Raw genomic sequence first — 22,264 nt, forward strand, 5'->3', positions numbered from 1 at the left:
ACTCCTCCCCTTGGCACTAGCTCGCTCCACCCATTCCGCTCTCGCTAGTTCCCGCGCTCTGAGGCGGACAGTACCTGCAGGCCACTCCGCTTGTTCCAGGTGAAAATGGACCCTGGGTACCCGCTCAGAGCCAAGAGCAGTTCGTGGATCATTCCCACGGCGGACCTCGAGTCCCTATATCCGTCGCACCCTCCTCCAGAGCCTCACCAGGCGACCAAAGAGGCGAGCGCTCCCTCCACTACACGCGCACAGGACCCCGGGAAGGGCAGTTCCTCCTGACTGTACCCGCCGAGACTACTGCTGAGGAGAGCTGACGGGAAGCCGGGAAGGGGTCGGCGCGCCGCGTCCCGGAAGTGAGCCGCGCTCGCCTGGGCCCACTTGCAGGCTCCAGCTGGTGCTCCGCAGGAGTCGCGGGAGCTTCCCTCGCGCATGCGCCTCCAGCGCCCGGGTCGCCCGCTCGGACTTCCGGTTTGGGAGCTGAACTGGAAGGCTGGAGAACCCGGGCTGGAGCCCTACCCCGAGCGGGTGAGGCTAGCCCGCGGTGAGAAATGCGGGTGGGTTGAGTGACAGCCCGAGAAGGAGGAGCTCCCAGGGGTGGGTCGGAGGGTGCTTTCAGGGCGCTTAGCGCGGTCGGAGGCCTCTGGAGGGGCTCACGACGGCTTTCGAGAGTGACCTGGCCGGAGAGAGAGAAGACAAAGAGGCCGGAACCCCGCATCCGCGAACCTTGCAGCCCTCGGAGCGCCTGGCCAGCACCCGAGCTTGTCCTCAGGAGACCCATGACTACTGCCCCTTCGGACTCCCACTCTCCACCAACTCAGTGGGACTCTCCCCAAGCCCACCCGGCCCTCGCTTCAGGAGCCCAAACCAACTTCTCTCAATGCGCGAGGTTTCCATTCAGTAGTTCCCGGCTATTTACTGAGCGGTTACTTTTGCTGTGAGGGAGAACAAAGACCCAGTATTCAGTACTTGATTTTTGTTTGGGGTGGGAATTGGTAGTGGTGGAGTCCGAGGGGGCGGGGCGGACGGAGAGGGCCCGGGGAAGGACGGCGGAGGTACTGGGGGAGATCAGCTGCGACCCGCTGGACAGAGAGGCTTTTTGTTGCCTTCAGCAGGATGGTGACATGCCTTTAGAACCTCTCGAGCTCCCATATGGTTCGAACACACTATGCTACACTGGTCGGGGGAGCTTCAGTGGGTCAGATTTGGGGGAGGTGGAAGAGGAACAGACAGTACTTTCTATTCTTTGCTGCTTACCTGGGCTGCCCTGCAAGTCGCCCAGAAATGCAGCTTTTGAATGGTCTCTCACCTTCATGCTCGGTTTTGGCTTGCTGTCCTGAAGTTGGTGCTACGTGGAGCATCTGTGAAGTCAGGCCAGCTCTGGCAAGACTTCAGACATATGAGTATGTTCCTTCTGATAGTGCCATCTCTCTCTACCCTAGGAGGAAACTCTTCTTACAGAGAGAGACTCATCTGCAGGTGATTCTCCAAGGACATGAGAAGATGGGTGTAAGCTGTGGAACCTAGACCCTTAAGTGGAGGGAAGCTGCTTTCTGCTGTGAACGATGGCCAAACCCACCCTGAGAGGGAATGGCACTAACTCTGAGACCTTCCGACAGCGCTTCAGGAGATTTCATTACCAGGAGGTAGCTGGGCCCCGGGAGGCTTTCAGCCAACTCTGGGAACTTTGCTGTCGGTGGCTAAGGCCGGAGGTGCGCACCAAGGAGCAGATTGTAGAATTGTTGGTGCTGGAGCAGTTCCTGACCGTCTTACCTGGGGAGATCCAGAAATGGGTACAAAAGCAATGTCCAGAAAGTGGAGAGGAGGCAGTGGCTCTGGTGGAAGAATTAGAAAGAGAGCCTGGAAGACCTGGACGTTCGGTGAGCAGGGAGGGGGTATTCAGAAGTGTGTAACTGGGCAGGGGCAGGATAAAAAGCCAAATTAAGGCTCAGTCAGATTTAAAGTGGGGCACAGTCTCCCTTGGTGATGCTTATACTTCTGGTCCTTTACTAGGTAACTTTTTCAGATAGAGCTTATCGGGAGATGCTACCTGGGTGTACCTTTGCTAGGTATCATAACGAGTTATTCATAGTTTCATAGTGTTTTAATAGGGAAGAAAGGGGAGTTATTTTTTAGCCTGGAGTCGGGTTTACTATTTTGATCTTTTTCTTTTGTAGTTCCAGCTGCTCTAAGCTAACAGTAATGGACTAATAAGAAAGACCCTTGTTCACTATTAACCACCCCCCACCCCAACCCTAGCCATGTCCAAAAAGGATGATTTCTTTTGGGGTAATAAATAATCTCCTCTGGGAATACCCCTCATTATGACCTTGCAGTGACAATTCATGGGGGTTGTTTCTAGGTCACAGTCTCTGTGAAGGGGCAGGAAGTGCGCTTGGAGAAGATGACACCCCTGAAATCATCACGAGAGTTATTAAGTGTTCGGCAGGAGTCAGTGGAACCCCAGCCCAGGGGTGTACCCAAGAAAGAGAGGGCAAGAAACCCAGACCTGGGACCACAGGAGCAGATGAACCCAAAGGAGAAGCTCAGACCTTTTCAAAGGAGCGGTGAGGAGTAGATTTATATGGGAAGATAGGATGCCATTCTAAATTGGGAAGTAGGGTTGGGAGTAGTGAGTGGGAAAGGGATTTCAGGAAAGAGTGGAAATAGAGTGTGCAGTGTTGGGGACCTCCTGAAGGCATATAGTTTAGCTCTCTGCTGCAATTCTTATATTTCCTCTTTTGATAAGTCTGCCAGAGGATGGCTCCCTAGTTTTTCCAGAACTTGAAATTTTTTTTCCTCCTGGTAATGATGACACTACGTCAGTATTTTCTAGATAAAAATTCTTTTCTATACTTGAAAGCACATTTTCCTTTTAGTCATTTTCTTTCTCCATATTAAACTATATTTGTTTCTTTCTGCTTTTCCCCAGAAGCTCCATTCTTCAGATACTAAGTTTTTGTTACTCTCCCTTGGAAACTTTAAGTTCTCCAAATAGCATGTTAGTTGTGGAGAATTAAATTATATATATTATTCCAGTAAGGGTCTGGTAGGTAGAAGCAGAGTAAGAATTTTACTTCAGAATTTCACTACACTTTCTTTCCGTATAACTCAACTAATGATTGTCGTTCACTTGATACTCCCCCGTCTCTTAGAGCTTTCCCCATTGTCTTTGTGCCTAGTTCTTATTCTTAAACTTGATTTTGTGGAACTTGTTTTTCTTCTTTGTACTCTGCAGAACTCCATTTTGTGTGTTTTTTTCTTTGATCACTTCAACTTGTTGAGGTTGTTTTGAATTCTGATCTTATCATCTTAAGACGCTAGGCTTCTCAGCCAGTCTGGTAGTGGTCTCTGTTTAGTCATCCAGATGCAATCCCTCAACTGCACACACAGACTTGCAGAATTAATCAGTTTTGAACACCTACCATGTGCTCAACACCTTGCAGGGTACTCTGCAATGAGAAAAGGTGCCTATCCTCAAAAACCCTATAATATGATTGAGAACACAAAAGTGAACATAAATATGTGCTGAACTGAACTGTATTGAAACAATGCCAAACAATGACTTGTTACTCAATTGTGTGAGTACAATAGGGGTTTGGCAGAGTGGGAGACGAGGGAGGGCTGTAGGGAAGGCTTCATGGGGACACTGATGGGTTAAATTTCGATAGAAGGGAGGGAGTTAAAGGAAAGGCACACAGTGGTGAATAAACATGTGCTGTGTTTTGGAGAGGAGTCTGCTTTGAACGGGCCATGCCTGGTAACCACTCAGGTTAAGGTTTGGCAATATAAATAGCATGTGAGCTGAGGAAGCAAGAGCCTGGAGTTAGGTAGGACAGTGACTGCTGCAGTTACCCAGGTGTGAGAAGGTAAGGGGTCTAGACTTGGATGGTGGCAGTAGGAATAAAGGATATACTAAGGGAAAAACCTTTTAGAACTTCGTGACTCAGTGTGAAGGAAATGGAAGAGTTGAAGACAGTCTCCCCCTTGAAATCACTCTGAGTTTAATTCTCTGGCCCCACGTAGAGAACTACAGCTGATCCTTGAACAACGTGAGTTTGAACTGTGTGGGTCCACTTATACATGGATATTTTTCAATAGTAATTACTACAGTACTGTGGTTGGGTAAGTCTGCAGATGTGGAGGAACCGTGGATCCAGAGGGCCTGCTAGGAGCTGTACTTGGAATAACCCCCACGTTGGTCAGCTGTGTAGGAGGCAGGAGGTGACTTTCCAGCAGTGCAGGACCTGCCTACAAGTGGTTAGGAGAGCTAGGGAGCAACTTGGAACAGAATTATCTGCTCTGAACACACAACAGAACGTTTTCCTCTCTTGTCACCCTGCTCTGGAAAGTAAAATATTTCTCATTTTTTGAGGTTTCATGTATTTTTCCCCACTTTCTTCAACCCATTGAACTTTCTGAAAACATTTTCTTAGATACTTTGCTTTATAAGCCTCTTGGATAAAAAAGGCAGGTCTGAACTCAGAGATGTTTTTTATGATCAGTCCAAACTATGATATCCTTTGTTTGCTTTCCTGCAAGCAGGATTTCCATTTCCTAAATCCAATGTGGTCTCCAAGTTGGAGCAAGGAGAGCCATGGATCCCAGATCTGGGCTTCAAGGAGAAGGAATTCCCAAGAGGCAGTCACACAGGAGACAAACGAATGCATGCTGATCTGTTACCATCCAGGAGAGAGAGAAGAAGCTGGGTGGAACAGGATCACTGGGGCTTCGAGGATGAGAAGGTGGTAGGTGTGCACTGGGGCTATGAAGAGACCAGAACTCTCCTCGCAATTCTCAGTCAAACTGAGTTTTACGAGGCTCTCCGAAACTGTCATCGAAACAGCCAAGTGTATGGGGCTGTGGCTGAGCGGCTCCGGGAGTATGGGTTCCTCCGGACCCTGGAGCAGTGTAGGACCAAGTTCAAAGGTCTCCAGAAGAGCTATCGGAAAGTCAAGAGTGGCCACCCACCTGAGACCTGCCCCTTCTTTGAAGAGATGGAAGCCCTGATGAGTGCCCAGGTCATTGCCCTGCCCAGTAATGGCCTGGAGGAGGCAGCCTCTCACTCTGGCCTGGTGGGCAGTGATGCTGACACTGAGGAGCCAGAGCAACAGGACTGGCAGCATAAGGAGGGAGAAGATGCCATGGCTGAAGAGTCTGACAGTGAGGAAGTGGGCCAGGAGGCCACCCCCCAGGACCCCGACAAGTCCACCACACCTGTCCTTTTCCGAAGCCCAAGTGGTAAGCTTTTCTTCTTGGGGTTTTAGGATTAGACTGAGGAGTTATGAGGCTGGATGTGGAGTCAGGAAGCTTAATGTCACCTGCCAGCTTTGTCACTTAGAGAACAGAGGCACTTCTTAGTTCTCTGTGTATTTCATTCTCTTTTGTGGGAAAATCATTGAGCTAATAGTAAGTAGAGAATAATTTTAGATATTTTAAAGAAGTACACTCATTCAAGAGACTCCTGAAAAGGAGTATCATTCCTTCCATTTCTTTCTTAAAATATTTTTTCCTGATTATAAAATCACTGAAGGCTGAGAAAAACTTGGTACTGTATTATCTTTAAGGAGAACTAATATTTGTTGAGCACCTTATATGAACTGGTGTTTTATCTTTACTTCTCCAAACTCAAGGTCAGTTTATTGTGTTCCTTTTTACTTAGAAGAGCATAGTGAAGGACTGCCCAAAGTTGGGGAAACATTTTGTTTCCTCTGTGAGATCTGCAACACACATTGGCATTTTAACAGGACTAAGAAGTCTTGCAGCAAGAAACCTTGCTTAACACTCTGCTGAAATAATTATTTGCCTGTGGAACCATTTTAAAATATCACTTATTACTGTTGATGTAATTTGTACAACCATGTTGCTATGGGAAGAGCACCAAGTATGAATCAGGAGACTTCGTTTCTAACCCTGACCACTAATCAGCTGGGTGACCTCGCACAGCTATCTGGCCATTTCACAGTTTGCATCCTCAACTGTAAAATGTGGCACAGCAGCAGGACTACTCTAGAGTTGCAGTTCCACTGGGAACAGTTATGTGTCCCTTCCATGTTTTATTATATGTGTTGTTACTTTTGTTCTGTTCTAGTCTTCTTCTGTCTTGGACTTTTTCCTTTTTAAAATAAATAAATAAATAAATTTATTTATTTATTTATTTTTGGCTGCGTTGGGTCTTCGTTGCTGCACGTGGGCTTTCTTTAGTTGCGTCGAGCGGGGGCTACTCTTCATTGCGGTGCGCTGGCTTTGCATTGCAGTGGCTTATCTTGTTATGGAGCACGGGCTCTAGGCATGTGGGCTTCAGTAGTTGTGGCATGCAGGCTCAGTAGTTGTGGTACACAGGCTTTGTTGCTCCACGGCATGTGGGATCTTCCCGGACCAGGGCTCGAACCCATGTCCCCTGCATTGGCAGGCAGATTCTTAACCATTGCACCACCAGGGAAGCCCCTCCTTTTCTTTTAAAAAAATTTTGGGATTTCCCTGGTGGTCCAGTGATTGGGACTCTGAGCTTCCACTGCAGGGGGCATGGGTTCTATCCCTGGTCTGGGAACTAAGATCCTGCATGCTGCATGGCCTAAATTAAAAAAAAAAATTTTTTTTTCCCCGTTTTGTCACTGGAATAAATTTCGGTAAATCACAAGCATGGCACATGTGCTAGCTGCATTACTTGCAGTGAGTGGAGGGTAATGGAAGCGGTGTAATCTCCAGCTAGCTCTCAAGTGGGAGGAAGGCTCTTAGAATCTTCCTTCCCTCTCCCTTGGGTACCTTCAGGGAGCAGAGCCTGTAGTCATCCTGAAGAAGTACTGCCCAAGCTGGGATGGCCTGCAGCATTAGCAGAGTTCAGGCCAGAAGATGCTATCTGCTCTGCTTCCTTCCTCATTCTGGCTCTGCCACTCCTTCACTCCTAAGATGGTGCATGACTACAGGCTCTTATCTTGTACCCTTCAGGTCTTTGCTATTGCTGGGTTGGCTTTTTTTGAGATTGTGGCAAGTGAAGAAGGGCCGTAAAAGGGATTGGATTAAGCAGCAGTGTGATTCTTAAAGAGACTCTTCCTTGGGATTTTGAGTCATTCTATGGGAAACTTCATTCATAAGGAAGTAGGACTGGTAGAAAAAGATTGATCAGAGAATTTAGGGATGGCTCATGGCTGACGGTGACTGATTGTGGGTCTTCCTCCCCACACCAGTTATTTTCTAATTAGGATCAGAATTCCAGAATTACCGGAAGAATGGGGAAATGCATTCTGCACACCTGCCTCAGAGTACATAATGATTGTTACAGTGATAAGGTGGAAAGGCCTCTTTGGAACAATGTAGTTATAAAGGTCTCTGTGACATTGATACAGGATACAGAGAAGCAGAACATTCTGAGAGTTTGCACTGATTTTGGAAACATGAGGTGTTTTTACTTTTTCACCTAGGAGCCCGAGCTTAGGTGATTTTTCATGATGCAGATGATAGGACTGAGGAATTGAGACCATAAAGCCCTGGATTAAGTGGTGCTGAAATTTCTCTTCTGGTGGCAGGTGTACACTGGGGCTATGAAGAGACAAAGACCTACCTTGCAATTCTTAGTGAGACTCAGTTTTATGAAGCCCTCCAGAACTGCCACCGCAACAGCCAGTTGTATGGAGCAGTAGCTGAGCGGTTATGGGAATATGGCTTCCTTAGGACACCAGAGCAGTGTCGGACCAAGTTTAAAAGCCTCCACACCAGCTATCGGAAGGTCAAGAATGGCCAAGCACCAGAGACCTGTCCCTTCTTTGAAGAGATGGATGCTTTGGTGAGTGCCCCGGGTGCTGCCCTGCCCAGTGATGGCCGGGAAGAGGAGGCAGCCTTGTGTCCCACCCAGGAGACCAGTGAGGCCGAAGCCGAGAAGCAAGCCGAGGAAGCAGATGAGGCCATAGAAGAAGATTCTGAAGATGATGAAGAAGATACCGAGGTACCCCCAGAGGCTATGACCCGTGCTCCAGTCTTATTTCAGAGCCCCAGTGGTAAGATCCTTTTACTTCTTAAGGTAGATATAGCAAATAGCAAAGGGAAGGCAGTGGGATTTAGGAGGAAAATCATGAGATTGAAGACCAGAAGTGGCCTCTACACCCAGCTCTCATGGATTCTTATTGTGACCACCTTCTCTCTTCTCCGTGTTTCCTGTCTATTATAAAGCAGCTAGTTTATATCCCCTATTCACTTGACCTGCCTCCTCACACTACAGCATCAATCTGAGATGGCTGCAGACTTTGTAAACTAGCCGTCATCTGCATGTGACCTGCTAGGTTACTAGGCAGTTTACCTAGCAGGGAATCTGAAAGCCTACATTTCCCAAGTAGCATGTCATATACCCATAGATGGATGAAGTTGATTTTTAAAGTTCATTCTCATTTGTTTTTTCTTCTAGTTTCAGCTTGTAAACCAGCTGTATGCTTGCTTTATTCACATATATGAAAACCTGATAACCTCTTTCTTCAGACACACTTAGGCAAAAGTCTGAGATTTCTGAGGGAACTGATCCTTTGAATCTCAGCTACTGTATAAGAAAAAGAACCCCAAAACTTCATTATGGCTTCCCTCCTTGTGAGGAAAATTATTCTGATTTTGGAGTCACACATATATATGTATGTGAATCTAGACTATGTTGTTTATTAGTTGAGTACCTTAGAGCAAGTTACTTAACCCTGTAAATTCGCTCATATGTTAAGACCTACCTCATAAGGTTGATGTAAATGAAGTACCACAGTGAAGCACTTAACACAGTGCTTGGGCATTTGATAAATAAGTTTTCTTTTCCAAAAGTTCTTTAGATCAGCATTCTTTAAGTGTGTTCCACAGAGCATCGATTCCATTAGAGAAGCAAAACATCAGAATTTTAACAGAGGGTAGTTATTTGGGATCTAGAGCTCCCTAATTTGTACATTTAATCATCTAATGTGATACTTGCTTTACCCTGGTACATAACTGAGAAAACAGATAACTTTTAAAATTCTATTCTTATGTCAGGTTTTGAGGCTGGATTTGAGAATGAAGAGAATCTAAAACGGGATATTGCTGAGGAAGTACAACTACACAGGACGTTACTTGCAAGGTCTGAGAGGAAAATTCCCCGGCATCTTAATCAAGGTAAAGGCATTGAGAGTGAATGTAGATCAGGAAGACAGTGGGAGAAGACCCCAGGGGAGAGAAGAGGAAAACCAACATTCCCAGAGAGGAGTTTAGGTAAAGTTCTAAGTCATCAGAGACCTTACTTGGGGGAGAGACCCTATAAATATCTCAGATATGGCAAAAGCTTTGGTCCAAACTCCCATCTCATGCATCAGATATCCCCTCAAGTAGAAAATCCATATAAATGTGCTGACTGTGGGAAAAGCTTCAGTCGGAGTGCACGCCTCATTAGACACCGGAGAATCCACACTGGAGAGAAACCTTATAAATGTCTTGACTGTGGGAAAAGCTTCCGTGACAGTTCAAATTTCATCACCCATAGAAGAATCCACACAGGAGAGAAACCGTATCAGTGTGGTGAGTGTGGAAAACGCTTCAACCAGAGCTCAAGCCTTATCATTCACCAGAGAACCCACACAGGAGAAAAGCCCTATCAGTGTGAAGAGTGTGGGAAAAGCTTCAATAACAGTTCTCATTTTAGTGCACATCGAAGGATACACACAGGAGAGAGACCCCATGTGTGTCCTGACTGTGGAAAGAGTTTCAGTAAGAGTTCTGACTTACGTGCACACCACAGAACCCACACAGGAGAGAAACCCTATGGGTGTCATGACTGTGGCAAGTGCTTCAGTAAAAGTTCTGCTCTTAATAAGCACCGAGAGATCCATACACGAGAAAAGCTTCTCTCACGGCCAGCCCCTAAGTAAGCCCCTGAGGATCTATGAAGAAAACAGTCTCACTACATGTATTGGAATTGTTTAGAAAAGTCCTCCAATGGTGAGATCCATCTCCTAATTTGTGCCTGACTAGTTTAGGAAATACTCTAGAATTTACCCCACTGTTCGTTCCTATGTTTCTTCTGGATCTAGAGTCAAATTCCCAAAGCATCTTAAGAATGAAAGGAAGATTTCATTCCCTCTCCTTGCCTTTATTGACGGCAACACCTTTCCCTCTCAGTGCCTATGTTGTTCCTTTAATAGAGAGGACACAGTAGTAGATCCTATGAGTGTGACGTGCACCCTTCTTTACTCATCCTATTATAGACTGCATTTCAACTAGAAAAACCCATCACAGCAGCATTTCATGGAGAAGTAGTAAGAATTCTCATTGAATGGGTGTAGCTCTTTATATAGCAATGGAAATGCAAAGAAGAATGACTTTTCCTGCTCACTTAACCCTGTGCTCAGAATGATATATTTGTCATGCACACTCTTCCTTTACCTTAAAGGAGAGTTTAAGTGTTCAATTTGGTTCTGACCTATAAGTCATTTTGTCAAGAACCTAGGTGTGCTATATGGGGAAACAATGTAAACCTCGTATAAATATTGAGGTGTGAACCCTGGATTTCTTAGTTTCTTCCAAGCTCTAGAAGCTTTGGAATAGAAAAATACTGTATTTACAGCGTCTGGTGTGATTTTTTTTTCTGGTCCATCTCAGAATTTCATGTGTCCCTTGTGGTCCAGAAGCTTAAAGAGCAAGCCAGTTGGATGCGGTGATAGGGAAAGCAGTTAGAACTGCCAAGAGGGACTTGTCCATATTCCACACACTCTAAACACATGGGCTAGTGTCATGCACCCTGTGGACATAATACTGACCTGCAATGCACAGAGGCCACTTGCCACATTCCCACGGACTGGGAAAACAGACCACTTTGTGCCAACAACTCTTTACCCTAATGGTAAGGGGGACAGATTATCTTTGGTCAGTGGAGTTGACAATACTTACACAAACACATGCACACATATTCAACTGTATACATCTACGTTTAAAAGCAGCTGTTCAAATGCAAGTGTAATTCTGATCTTTATGATCAAATAGTATTGAATTAATTGCCCACATGTTCATAGCAGTATGATGAGCAGGTACAGCACAAGTTAAACAGACCCTGTCCTCTTCCTTACAAACTAAAACAGATGACACTGACATGGGCAAATAGTGCACATGTATAGCTGCAACAGTTTTAGAGAAATCTAGAAAGCTAGGTAGTAACACTATGCATAAAACTTGAGGTCTGATGCATTAGAGTTTGGAAAAAATTTAAGAGGTATTTTCTTCTCTTTAATCAGGAAGGCTTCATGAAGCAGGAAGTGCTCATAGGGAAGGTTACTGGGTGGGATGAACTTTCCAAAACTCATTGCAAAACTGAGTGCTGAATGGGTGAAAAATGGGAAAACTGGGGAGCAAGGGAGCAGAGGGCAAAGGACAGACTGTAAGGAAGGTTAGACAAAGCTTGGAGTAGCACAGAATTGGAGAGGTAGCAAGATATGGGCCGTGCAGAAGGCAGAGAGGGACTCGCCTCAGCTAAAACATGGAGTGCCAGGCAGATCAGGAGATGGGCTCCCATCCTCCAGAGTAAATCAGGTACTGTGCTGTGCTTACTGACAAGGAAACAGCTGACTGGCACTGGGGAAGAAGTATGAGCAGTCTTAGGGGACTAGCTCCTATGGGAGACGAAGGTCAGAAACCAGTATCTTAAGAAGATACTTCAATGGGCAGTTCAGAGGAAAGAAGAACGTGAGTGATGGCCAAGGCCTGGGATAAGTAGCTGCATCATTAGTCACATTGAATGAGGGGGGATGGGAATGAGATCTGAGAGAGAAGTGGGGAGGTAGAATTTTCTAAAATCCATAGCTTACTGTGGTAGATGAAAGATTAGTTAGGGTTCTGGTGCTGAGGGAATTTCCTAATTCCTAACTCTTACGAATTAAGGGGAGATGGTGTCTCAATTATGTTGCCTAAGCAGACAGGAAGATACAAGAAACACGGGTCTAAAGCAATGCCTCGGGATCTGAGATAGTTTAGGAAGTGTGCTATAGTGTTTTTTAAAAAATGAGAGATCACTTGTCTTCAGTATATCTATGTATAGTCTTGTGGGAAAAGCACTGGTTGTGGTACCAACAGATACAAATTCTGGTTCCAAATGTCTTATGTGTAAGTCAACCTGCCTCCATTTCCCTTTCTGTAAAGCAGAACAGTGTTTACACCTTAATCTGCCTCTCAGGGATACCATGTTAATAAAAATTCTATCTATAAAATGCCCAGTGGTTCTCTAGGTGTTTTTTTAAAAAAATGTATATATGCAAATTATGATTAAGTTGTTGCTGGTAGGAAAAGATAAATCTTTACCTGCTTTTTCTGGCTGCCTGTGTGGGGTTACTACAGGTATGCCTGTCTGAATCTTTATGTTCTAGGCTGAAAAACAAATTAGAATGTGGTAAAATAGAAATAAAAATCTTTCCTTAGTATCTGTATCCATATCCATTGGGACCCATCATAACTGGGCATGGAGAATGAGTCAATTTTAAAAGACCCAGGACCAGCCCTCCAACCTCCAGATGAAGAGAATGTGCAAAAGGAATAGGGCAAGAAAACCATAATTCACAGAGTCATGTACCACAATGTCCACGCAGCTCTATTTACAATAGCCAGGACATGGAAGCAACCTAAGTGTCCATCGACAGATGAATGGATAAAGATGTGGCACATATATACAGTGGAATATTACTCAGCCATAAAAAGAAACGAAATTGAGTTATTTGTAGTGAGGTGGATGGACCGAGAGACTCATACAGGGTGAAGTAAGTCAGAAAGAGAAAAACAAATACCATATGCTAACACAGATATATGGAATCTAAAAAAAAAAAAAAAAAAAGGTTCTGAAGAACCTAGGGGCAGGACAGGAATAAAGACGCAGACGTAGAGAATGGACCTGAGGACACTGGAAGGGGGAAGGGTAAGCTGAGATGAAGTGAGAGAGTGGCATGGACATATATACACTACCAAATGTAAAACAGAAAGCTAGTGGGAAGCAGCCACATAGCACAGGGAGATCAGCTCAGTGCTTTGTGTCCACCTAGAGGGGTGGGATAGGGAGGGTGGGAGGGAGAGGCAAGAGGGAGGAGGTACGGGGATATATGTATATGTATAGCTGATTCACTTTGTTATACAGCAGAAACTAACACACCATTGTAAAGCAATTATACTCCAATAAAAATGTTTAAAAAAAAAAAGGAATAGGGCAAAGGCAAAACTCTTACCAGGGAAAACCCAATTTTATCTCAAACTAGCTCACAAACCATTATCTGCCACCCAATCTGCCACTCCTGAGGATGGAAGAAGCAAGAAATAATACATAGTCTTCAAACATTCTAAGAAAGAGAAACCAAGCCCACTGATGGGGGAGCAAGAGGATGTATGCACCCCTCCCTTTTAATACTCGTTCAGCCTTTGTAGGGACAGACTGGATGGCATGTGCAGCAGAAGAAGCAAGAATATATTAGGAGCTGGACAGTCATATCTGTTCTCATCAATTGTTTCCTTAGTGCTATTATTTCTTTTTATTTTCCCCATGCTATCATTCTTCCCTTTATTGCTTATTCTCTATGGCCAATGCCACAGAACTTAATACACACACACACACACACACACACACACACACACATACATACATTCGTATATATACACAGAGGGAGAGAGAGAGAGCAGTGCCATTTCTCTTTTACTGTAATCTGAGTATAGAGGCTGTCTTGTCAACTCTGTAGAGAATTATTTTTATGGTAACCAGGTAGGGGAGGGAAGATGAGATATGAACGTAAGAATGGATCAATTCTCTCTCCATTGTTCGATTCAAAATCTAAAATGTATCTTGACTCCAGGAGGATTAATCATGAGAAGGGCAAAGGCAGATATCAGAAGCTAGCTTTATCTGTCACTTAGGGTCACCCACCCAAAGGAGATTAACCCTGGCTACTGGGATTCACAAAAATGCGTGGTATCCCTGGAGTCCACAGTTCTGGGGAATACTTAAGTGAAAGGAGTCCGATTAAAGTAAGCACAACGAAATACAGAGCTGTCATCACAAGCTAGATGGCTTAAAGGTTTTGGCGACAATCTTTTTCCTTCTCTCTTCACCTTATTTAGACTAGTAATTCCAAAACTTTTCCTGATGAGAACCTACTTTGATTTTCTTGAAGTTTCATGATCACTAATGAAGGACTGTTAAGTCAAAATCACTGCTGGAATGGGGAGTTCAGTGAGCAGCAACTTTCAAGTCCCTTCCTGTAAGCAGCATGGAGGTGAGCCATGGATGACCTCAGAGCCTGCCAGTCAGTTTAAGAGAGACTGGGCATCCGCCATGAGTAAGGTGCTAGTGTTGGAGCCCACGGCACTTGGCTGCTATGCTTCCACGGTAGGGAGCAGTGGACAGCTTACTAAGTGGCATACAGCAGGGAGATCTAGGTTGTAATACATACTCGAAAGTAGTTCACCTCATTACAGCTTAAAAATGGAACACTTTTGGCTTCAGATGATTCCACTTCTTCCTCAGATCAGACTTGGTGCTGTCAGAAGCAAAGATGTAGCTGATGGATTCATAAGACAGATCCCACACCTGAGACTGGGTCAAATGAAATGTTTCAGCTGCCAGCTGGTACTCTTGAGAAAGGTGTGTTGCAAAAACACCCTTATCATCGGTCTGCCAACATAAGCAAGAAAGTTTCAAAATGAACAAGGAAATGGTTTTTTAAAAAACAACAGCTTTCGTTTGGAGTATTTTCCTATTTACCATGCTGCTTTTAAGAATTTAAACAGGGGCCTATAAATATATCCATGCACATCTATGACTGAACAGGCTTGTTTATCCTTTTTAAGAACAAAAAATAAAACACCAGGGCAGTGGCTCTCAACCACGGCTGCATGTTTAGATCACCGAGGGAGCTTTTAAAATGTATCTGTGCCCAGGACTCCCCCCAGATCAATTAAAGCCGAATCACAAGGGCTGGGTGCTGGGCATCAGTACTGTTGTTCCCCCAGGTACTGTCCAGGACCTTTCCCCATAGAGCCAAACCAGAGTCACGCTGGCCCTTTGCAGCCTCTCAAGCCCCAATCTCCTCTCACTCCTCCACTTGGGCATCACCCCCAAGGTGTGCAAGGCAGCCAGCTAGGTAGTGAATGTCTGACCTATGGCAACTCAGGGACTAAAGAGGAGCAAAATACCTCACAACAAAACACCTTACACAGATCACGGCAGGATGGAGAATGCTGTACCAGAATCCAAAATGATGCTGCTTATAAGATGGAACTGTCTGACTTTTGACGTTCGAGGTCAAACAGAGTTCTAGATGAAGAGGGCAAAGGAAGAAGCCTCTTATTAAAAGCAGATTAGTAGACTCATTCACTGTCACCAAGTAGATACATGAGAAATCTTTCCAAACTATGCTTTCAGTAGTTCATTATTTTACAAAACTGACCTTTTCTTACATGTGAAAATTTGTAGTCCAATGAGTGTAGTTGTGTGGGAACTATGTGCTGCAGCTCATGGCAGGGAATTAACATCCCCTTCACAGCCCTGTGCTTCTCCCTTTCTTTTACCAAAGGAGAGGAAAGAGGGGTGTGATAAGCCAGTCACCATGAAGAAGGCAGGGAAGTATCGTGATAGGGGAGCAGAAGGAATCTTTGAAGGGTTGCTGCACTTCTTCCTGGTCTTACAGTGGGAGCTAAAGTAAAGATAAGAAAATGGTAGCACTGTCGAGGGTTACAGTATTATAAAAAGCCAAGAGCAGAAATGGACTTCTTCTATGGCTTCAAAGAAAACCTCTAAACTCCTTTACTCAGACAACCATCCATTCACTGCCTGCTGCAAGTCCATCTTAAGAACGACTTCTATGATTATAAAACTCCTGCCTTGAAGAGCTATGCCCGGCTCCCCAGCCAGAGTAAAATACTTCACTGACTTGACTGATGGCATCTGCTCCCTTGAGTAAGGCGGCTGCAACACAGGGCCACTCAGTCCCAGCAATGGCAAACCCAACCTGCCCCTGCTGAGAGCAGAGCCGGGCCACCACACCAAGTAAGATCACTATGCAAGTGGTTTCCAAGATCCTCTACTTTTGTAGAGGTTTAAAAATTTCCTTAGTAAAAAGAAAAGAAATCTCACCCATTATGAATTGCTGAAAAACTCTATGTTAGTTAAAAAACACACCCACACAGGTGTTAACTGCAAATTGTTAAATTTGTAAGTTCAGTGAATTCATCATTCAGTAAAGAGGTTTTCAGCCAACTGCTTCTTTCCCTCATCAGAAAGGCCTTCCCCAGCTATCCAATCAAAAGTGGTTATCTCATCACTATTCTACCGGCCTGTTTAATTTTCTTCAAAGAACTTAACACTGATATTTTCTTGTGTATTTGCTTACTGTCTCTCTTACCTATGCTAGAATGTAAGTTTCTTGAGAAAGAAACATTGTCTGTTTTGTTTACTGCTGTATTCCCAGCAATTTGAATAGTGACTGGAACAGAGTAGGCACTTCATAAGTATTTGTTGTTAAATAAAAATAGCTCCAGGGGGTCTTCCCTGGTAGTCCAGTGGTTAGGAATCTGCCTTCCAATGCAGGGGACGCAGTTGAATCCCTGGTTGGGGAACTAAGATCCCATATGCCGCAGGGCAACTAAACCCATGCGCCACAACCAGAGAAGCCCACGAGTTGCAACGAAGACCCAGCGCAGCCAAAATAAATAAATAAATAAAAATAAAAACCCTACAGCTAACATTATACTTAATAGCGACAGACTGAATGCTTTTCCCTAAGATAGGGAACAAGGAGAGATGTCAGCTCTCATCACTCTTATTCTACAAAGTAATGGTGAATAAGTTAAGTTCAGCAATGTCACATAACACATGATAAATATAAAATAATCTACTGTATTTCTCTATACTAGCAATGAAAAATAAAAAAAATTAATTAATAAAATAAATTAATTTAAAAAAAAAAGCTCCAGGTATACACATGCAGACAAGCAAGTGTGTGATGGTTAACAGACATATAAAAATATACTTGGAATCTTGCAAAAGTCTTAATTTTTAACTAAACGTTACATATTTTCACAACATACGTAAATTTGTTAAAGTCATTCCAAAATACTAGACGACCTTATTCCCTCAATATAATACCTGGTTCCAGGAACTGGGGAATGTGGCAGTGAACAAGACAGATAAGGGCCCTGCTCTCATGGAGCTTATACTCTAATGGGAGCTAAAACTTCCTGTTACTTAAATGAGGCTGAGAAAGCATCACTTAACTTCTAAATGATATTTATATATTTAGAACAGTGCTTCTCTACATATGGGTTGCAACCTGGGGGCTGGGGAGGAAGGGACAGTGAGTTGCCTGGAGGACCTAAAGCCTTAAGCCTTACCGAGTGGTATCTGGTGTTGCCTCACAAAGTCCACCAGATCCAGGGATCCTCCCTCCAAGGAGTTGAGAAATGTGCCGTGCCCGATTCGGTCAGGAAGCAGGTCCAGGAGTACTTGTGTTTCTTTTTTTTGGTTTGGAATCTCAAAAAAAGGGGAAAGAGGGCATCAATAACCTCTTTTAGTGGTTCTTAAAAGTACTTTTTTCTATAGCCAGGTATTTTGTCCCTCTGGGAAGGTAATGCAGACATTCTGGGAAGCTGAACCACTTAGACCTTCCAGCTCTCTTCTTTGCCTTTTATCTTTCCACTTATTTCCCAGTATTCTTCTAGATTCATTTTGATGATAGTAACTATGGAGTCAATAGCCTTTTCACACACATTCTCCTTTAAACCTCACAAGAATCATACAAAGTATTAAGATGAAGAAATCAAAACTCAGAAAAAGTAATTTTCAAAAACAAAATCTCACAACTCTATATGCATATGTGTGTTTTGTGTTGTGTATATGTCTTCATACATATTACAAAAAGGGATAGAAAAAATATATATAAATAACAAAACTGTTAATAGGATCAACTCAGGAGCAGAACTAAGGGGACCTTTCATTTTTTATTTCTTTACTTCTACTTTACACTATTTCTGTACACGTGGATTTTCTTCAGATACATATAACTTTTGTAGTTAAAAATATAAAGCATTTTAAAGAAAAGCTGTCCAGGCTCACAGAGCTAGTGAATGGTGGAGATAAGGGTGAAACCTGGCTCCATCTGACTCCGGGGCCCAGACTCCATCCACATACAGTGCGCTCATGTTCTATCTAACAACAAGGCTAGCTAAGTGCAAACCACAACGACCATGAAAATGTCTGGCTGTGCTTTTCATCTCCTAGATAGCCTAAAAGACAAACGACCATAACATGTTGAAATGAAATGTTTTATATCCAATGGACCAAACAAGAAAAGCCACAGAAATTAAGGTAAAGAGCAGGTTCTGATGCTGTGCACAAAGGCCAGAGGTAACTGGCCTCATGCTGGCTGTTCTGTTATCCTGACCAGTGACTTCAATCTGGCATCAGTTTGGTCAACTAGAGGGTGTCCTACACAAGAAAGATCTTTTGATCAGTGTGGAAACATGGATCCTAGATTTTAAGTTCTGCCACTAGATTACTGACTCTCTGCTTTGTAGACATGAAAAAGAGCCAGTACTGACACGAAGCTCCCATTCTTCCCCTAGTCTTTAAATCATGACCTTAATTCTCAAAATAATCATACGAGGTAAGTAAACTAAGTATTATTTCCTGCATTCAAGAAACAAATACAGGGGCTTCCCTGGTGGCGCAGTGATTAAGAATCCGCCTGCCAATGCAGGGGACATGGGTTCGAGCCCTGGTCCGGGAAGATTCCACATGCCACAGAGCCACTAAGCCCGTATTCCACAACTACTGAGCCTGTGCTCTAGAGCCCGTGAGCCACAACTACTGAGCCCGCGTGCCACAACTACTGAAGCCCATGCGCCTAGAGCCCGTGCTCTGCAACAAGAGAAGCCATCAATGAGAAGCCCGCGCACCACAACTAGAGAAAAGCCCGCACACAGCAACAAAGACTCAAGGCAGCCAAAAATAAAAATAAATAAATAATAATAAAAAAAGAAACAAATCCAAATTCATCAAGTTGTATAATTATGTATAGCTTTTTGTATGTTAAAAAAAAGAAAAAAGAGAAATAGGTAGAAGTACTGAGGTAGAAAGTAAATCCATCTGTAAAATGGGGAAAAGTCCAGGAGAGTCCCTTGGTTGCCTCACAGGGATGTGCTGATTAAGAAAGTGACGGTTCTCCAGCTACTCTCTGTGCATTATCTGCACTGTGCTCATGCTGCCAAGGAGCTGGTGCCACAGGGGCACTTGATCTTCTGCTGAGCCTTATAAAATGATGATGAGCTACTTCCTTTCTTGCCAGTGTATGTGACACATTCAGGTCCCTTCCCTGCAAGGACAGGTGAGACAAACTCATGCTTTTCTCAGTGTCATCTTGCCGCTAACAAGGCTGCTGATATAAATTCATGCATTTTCTCTAGCAAGCTGTCAATTAAGCTGTTTTAAGGACACAACCGTAGTGCACGTCAACAGCCAACCCCAGGAACCACAAAAACAAAGGAACAGTAATGTGAGGGACTAAAGCAAGTTATGCGAGGGACTAAAGCAAGTTATGCCTTCATCATTATAATTTACACAAAAATATTTCTACTTTCTCTTTCTAAAAATGTTTTCCCAAGCCAGGTCTATCTTTAGCCATGTACAAATGATTATTATTTTCCATTAGTTATTTTCCATTGTAATCTATCCTCTCCAGCCTAATTTTACAATATTATTTACCTCTGAAAGATGCAATGCCAACTTCAGACCTGATTTTTTAGCTTCTAAAAGAGGTTCCAAGAAGTCTTTTGCTTGTCCTACCTTGAAGACAAAAGTTAAAATGAGGATGTATGAGTACAGGCAAACTGAAGAACTGGGTACTCTGTCTCAATAAAAAAAGAAATAAAATAATGGCAGAAAAAAAACGGCAGATGGACTTATTTGCACATTTTGTTTATAAAGTATCTACAGTGTGCTAGACATGTTAGAGAATTCAAAGCTGGCACAGACACAGTCCTTGCCCTCAAGAATCTTAAGTATCAGTGAACCTGATGACAATCAGCTAAGCTTGATATTAACAGTCACCAAATTTTACTTTCGGAAGGATATCTAGATATCTAAAGCTAAGAAGGAGAACTCACCTGATTCAGGAACCAGCATGATTTGTTAAGAAAGCTTCTATCAAATGGACAGATGAAACAAGGCCAAAACAGCCCAGGTTTTGACAAAGCCGTAAGAACCAGGTTCACAGGACTCTCTATTTCAATGGTTTTCAACTGGGGTGATTCTGCCCTCCAGGGGACATTTGGTAATGTCTACAAACATTTTTGGTTGTCACAACTAAGAGGGTGCTGGTGTCTATTGGGTAGAGGCCAGGGATGCTGCTAAACATCTTATAATGTACAGGACACCCTCCTACAACAAAGAATTCTTTGGCCCCAAATGTCAGTAGTGCCACAGCTGAGGCACCCTGCTTGAATCTGACCAAGAAGCTCTAGACCAGCCTTTCTCAACTGGGGCTTCTGTGAGACAATTAAGCCCTAGCCATAATTAAGCATTAGACATGGATTACATGTTAATAAATTAACTTCTCTAGTAGAATGGTACTAGCTGTGAACCAAAATAAAATAATCATATTGTCATGCAAATATTTTTCTCTTTTTTTAGGGGGCTTAATTCTTTCACAGAACCCTGTCTGAGAGCAGTTGCTATAGACGTTCTGGTCATCCAGGGCAGGATAGGGCTTCATCCACACAGAGAGTCTGCTGGACCTCTGGAGAAAGCAGGATGCTCCAAGCTAATCCTCATCCCACAAACTGATTCTACCTTTTAGAAATAAAATATGTTTTGGAAAAGTAACTTACAGTAGGGTCTCCACTGAGGTCAAGGCCAAGAACTGTATCCTCAGTAGAAAGGAAGAACTCTTCAGCAAGTTTAACAGTCTCCTTGGCTACTGAAGGGCCACCTCTTCTGTCGACTGATATCAAATACCTTTGATACAAGAAAAACACAGTTGAAAATGAGTATTGATTGTGTAGATGAAAAAGACAACTCTTGAGTATGGCCAGAGAGGTATGGCAGGCTACATGGAATACATCTTACTGGAAAAGTACAGCCTGACTAACTTGACATCTTAACTTTGCCATAAGGAATGAGACATAAATTACTAAACAGCACCAAATATCTAGTTAGTGTTCAAAGTTCTATCTCCTATTTTTTTGTTCATGTATTTGTTTTTTACAGTTTGATTCGGAATCCAACTAAGGTCCACACATTGTGTTGGTCAATGTGTCTCAAGTCTCTTTTAATCTATAGCCACTTCCCCCATGCCTCCACCCTCTACCTCACACCTCCCCCCGGCCTCTTTTCTTGAATTTATTTGTTGAAGAAACCACATCATTTTTCCTATAGTTTCCCACATCTGATTTTGCTGATTGAATCCCCATGTTGATAACATGTTCTCCTGTCTCTTGTATTTCCTATGAATTGGAAACTGGATCTAGTCTAGAGGCTTAATCAGATCAGATTCAATATTGAGGCAAGAGGATTTCATAGGTGGTGATGGTTCTTTCATCAGGAGGCTTAGATCCCTTATTTCATTAAGGGTTACAAGACTGGTAATATTCTAATTCTAACATGTATCCAATAGCTGATACAAATTCATTCTTCATACATTAGCTGGATTCCTACAAGGAATCAAAACCCGGAGAACCCCTGTTAATATTGTGTAATTTTCCTCCAGCATTTATTAGTTTATCTATTTATTCACAAAATAAAGAAATCCCTCCAGCATATATTTATTTACAAAATCTGGATCAACTATATATAAAATGCAGTCTTTTTTTTTCCACTTAACAATTCCCCCTGCCATTAAATGTTAGAAAACAATATAAATCATATGAATATAACATAATGTAATTGTTCTCTGATTGTTGGACATTTTAGGATATTTTCTACTTTTTGTTATTTATAACACTACTGTGAAGAATCTTAACATTAATCAATCTATTTCCTTAGGATACATTTCTAGAACAGAGTTACTGGATCACAGAGGGAAATTATTTTTATAGATCTTAATACCTCTTTAGAGAGGTTTTATTAATTACATATGCTCACCAGCAGTGTGTAAGTTCACAAACACTGGTTAATACTCTTTTTGGGGAGTGGGGTACCTGTTGAAATGGCATTGTAATATTTCTTTTTAAAATTATTTGATTAGTGAAGTTAAATAGTTTTCTATACATTTATTGGCCATTTGTATGTCTTCTTTTCTGAATTCTCTTGTCTTTT

At 43.2% G+C, this 22,264-nt stretch overlaps 3 protein-coding genes across 12 annotated transcripts in view; 1 reads left to right on the forward strand and 2 right to left on the reverse strand.

The window, feature by feature from the left end:
• The window catches only part of TUBGCP4 (tubulin gamma complex associated protein 4), a 50,178-nt gene extending 49,732 nt beyond the window's left edge, over nt 1-446 (reverse strand). For all 3 annotated transcript variants that reach the window (XM_029239678.1, XM_029239677.1, XM_029239679.1), the window contains exon 1: nt 75-446. In XM_029239678.1, coding sequence (XP_029095511.1) covers nt 75-152 — 78 coding nt within the window. In that variant the 5' untranslated portion in view covers nt 153-446. The remainder of the gene's footprint in view (nt 1-74) is intronic.
• Nucleotides 447-465: 19 nt separating this feature from the next.
• ZSCAN29 (zinc finger and SCAN domain containing 29) lies at nt 466-12,593 on the forward strand. 4 transcript variants are annotated; one of them, XM_029239682.1, is made up of 6 exons: nt 466-525; nt 1,440-1,877; nt 2,360-2,564; nt 4,543-5,238; nt 7,524-7,991; nt 8,995-12,593. In XM_029239682.1, the coding sequence occupies exons 2-6, from the start codon at nt 1,563-1,565 to the stop codon at nt 9,861-9,863; spliced, it is 2,553 nt and encodes an 850-aa protein (XP_029095515.1). In that variant the 5' UTR covers nt 466-525; nt 1,440-1,562; the 3' UTR covers nt 9,864-12,593. The 4 variants fall into 4 exon arrangements, with proteins under 4 accessions (XP_029095515.1, XP_029095513.1, XP_029095514.1 ...); XM_029239680.1 differs by having other exon boundaries at nt 478-554; XM_029239681.1 differs by having other exon boundaries at nt 478-541.
• Nucleotides 12,594-13,333: 740 nt separating this feature from the next.
• Nucleotides 13,334-22,264, reverse strand: part of ADAL (adenosine deaminase like) — a 56,877-nt gene continuing 47,946 nt past the window's right edge. For 2 of the 5 annotated variants that reach the window (XM_029239687.1, XM_029239686.1), the window contains exons 7-11: nt 20,839-20,965; nt 19,715-19,795; nt 17,347-17,485; nt 15,171-15,271; nt 14,028-14,629 (exon numbers count right to left, since the gene is read on the reverse strand). In XM_029239687.1, the coding sequence (XP_029095520.1) occupies nt 14,435-14,629; nt 15,171-15,271; nt 17,347-17,485; nt 19,715-19,795; nt 20,839-20,965 (643 nt within the window). In that variant the 3' untranslated portion in view covers nt 14,028-14,434. Of the gene's footprint in view, nt 14,630-15,150; nt 15,272-17,346; nt 17,486-19,714; nt 19,796-20,838; nt 20,966-22,264 lie in introns of all 5 variants that reach the window. The other 3 variants (XM_029239691.1, XM_029239689.1, XM_029239688.1) reach the window with 3 other exon arrangements.

Source organism: Monodon monoceros, unplaced genomic scaffold (assembly GCF_005190385.1).
Source record: "Monodon monoceros isolate NGI ecotype Baffin Bay Population unplaced genomic scaffold, NGI_Narwhal_1 Super_Scaffold_21, whole genome shotgun sequence".
Taxonomy (NCBI): domain Eukaryota; kingdom Metazoa; phylum Chordata; class Mammalia; order Artiodactyla; family Monodontidae; genus Monodon; species Monodon monoceros.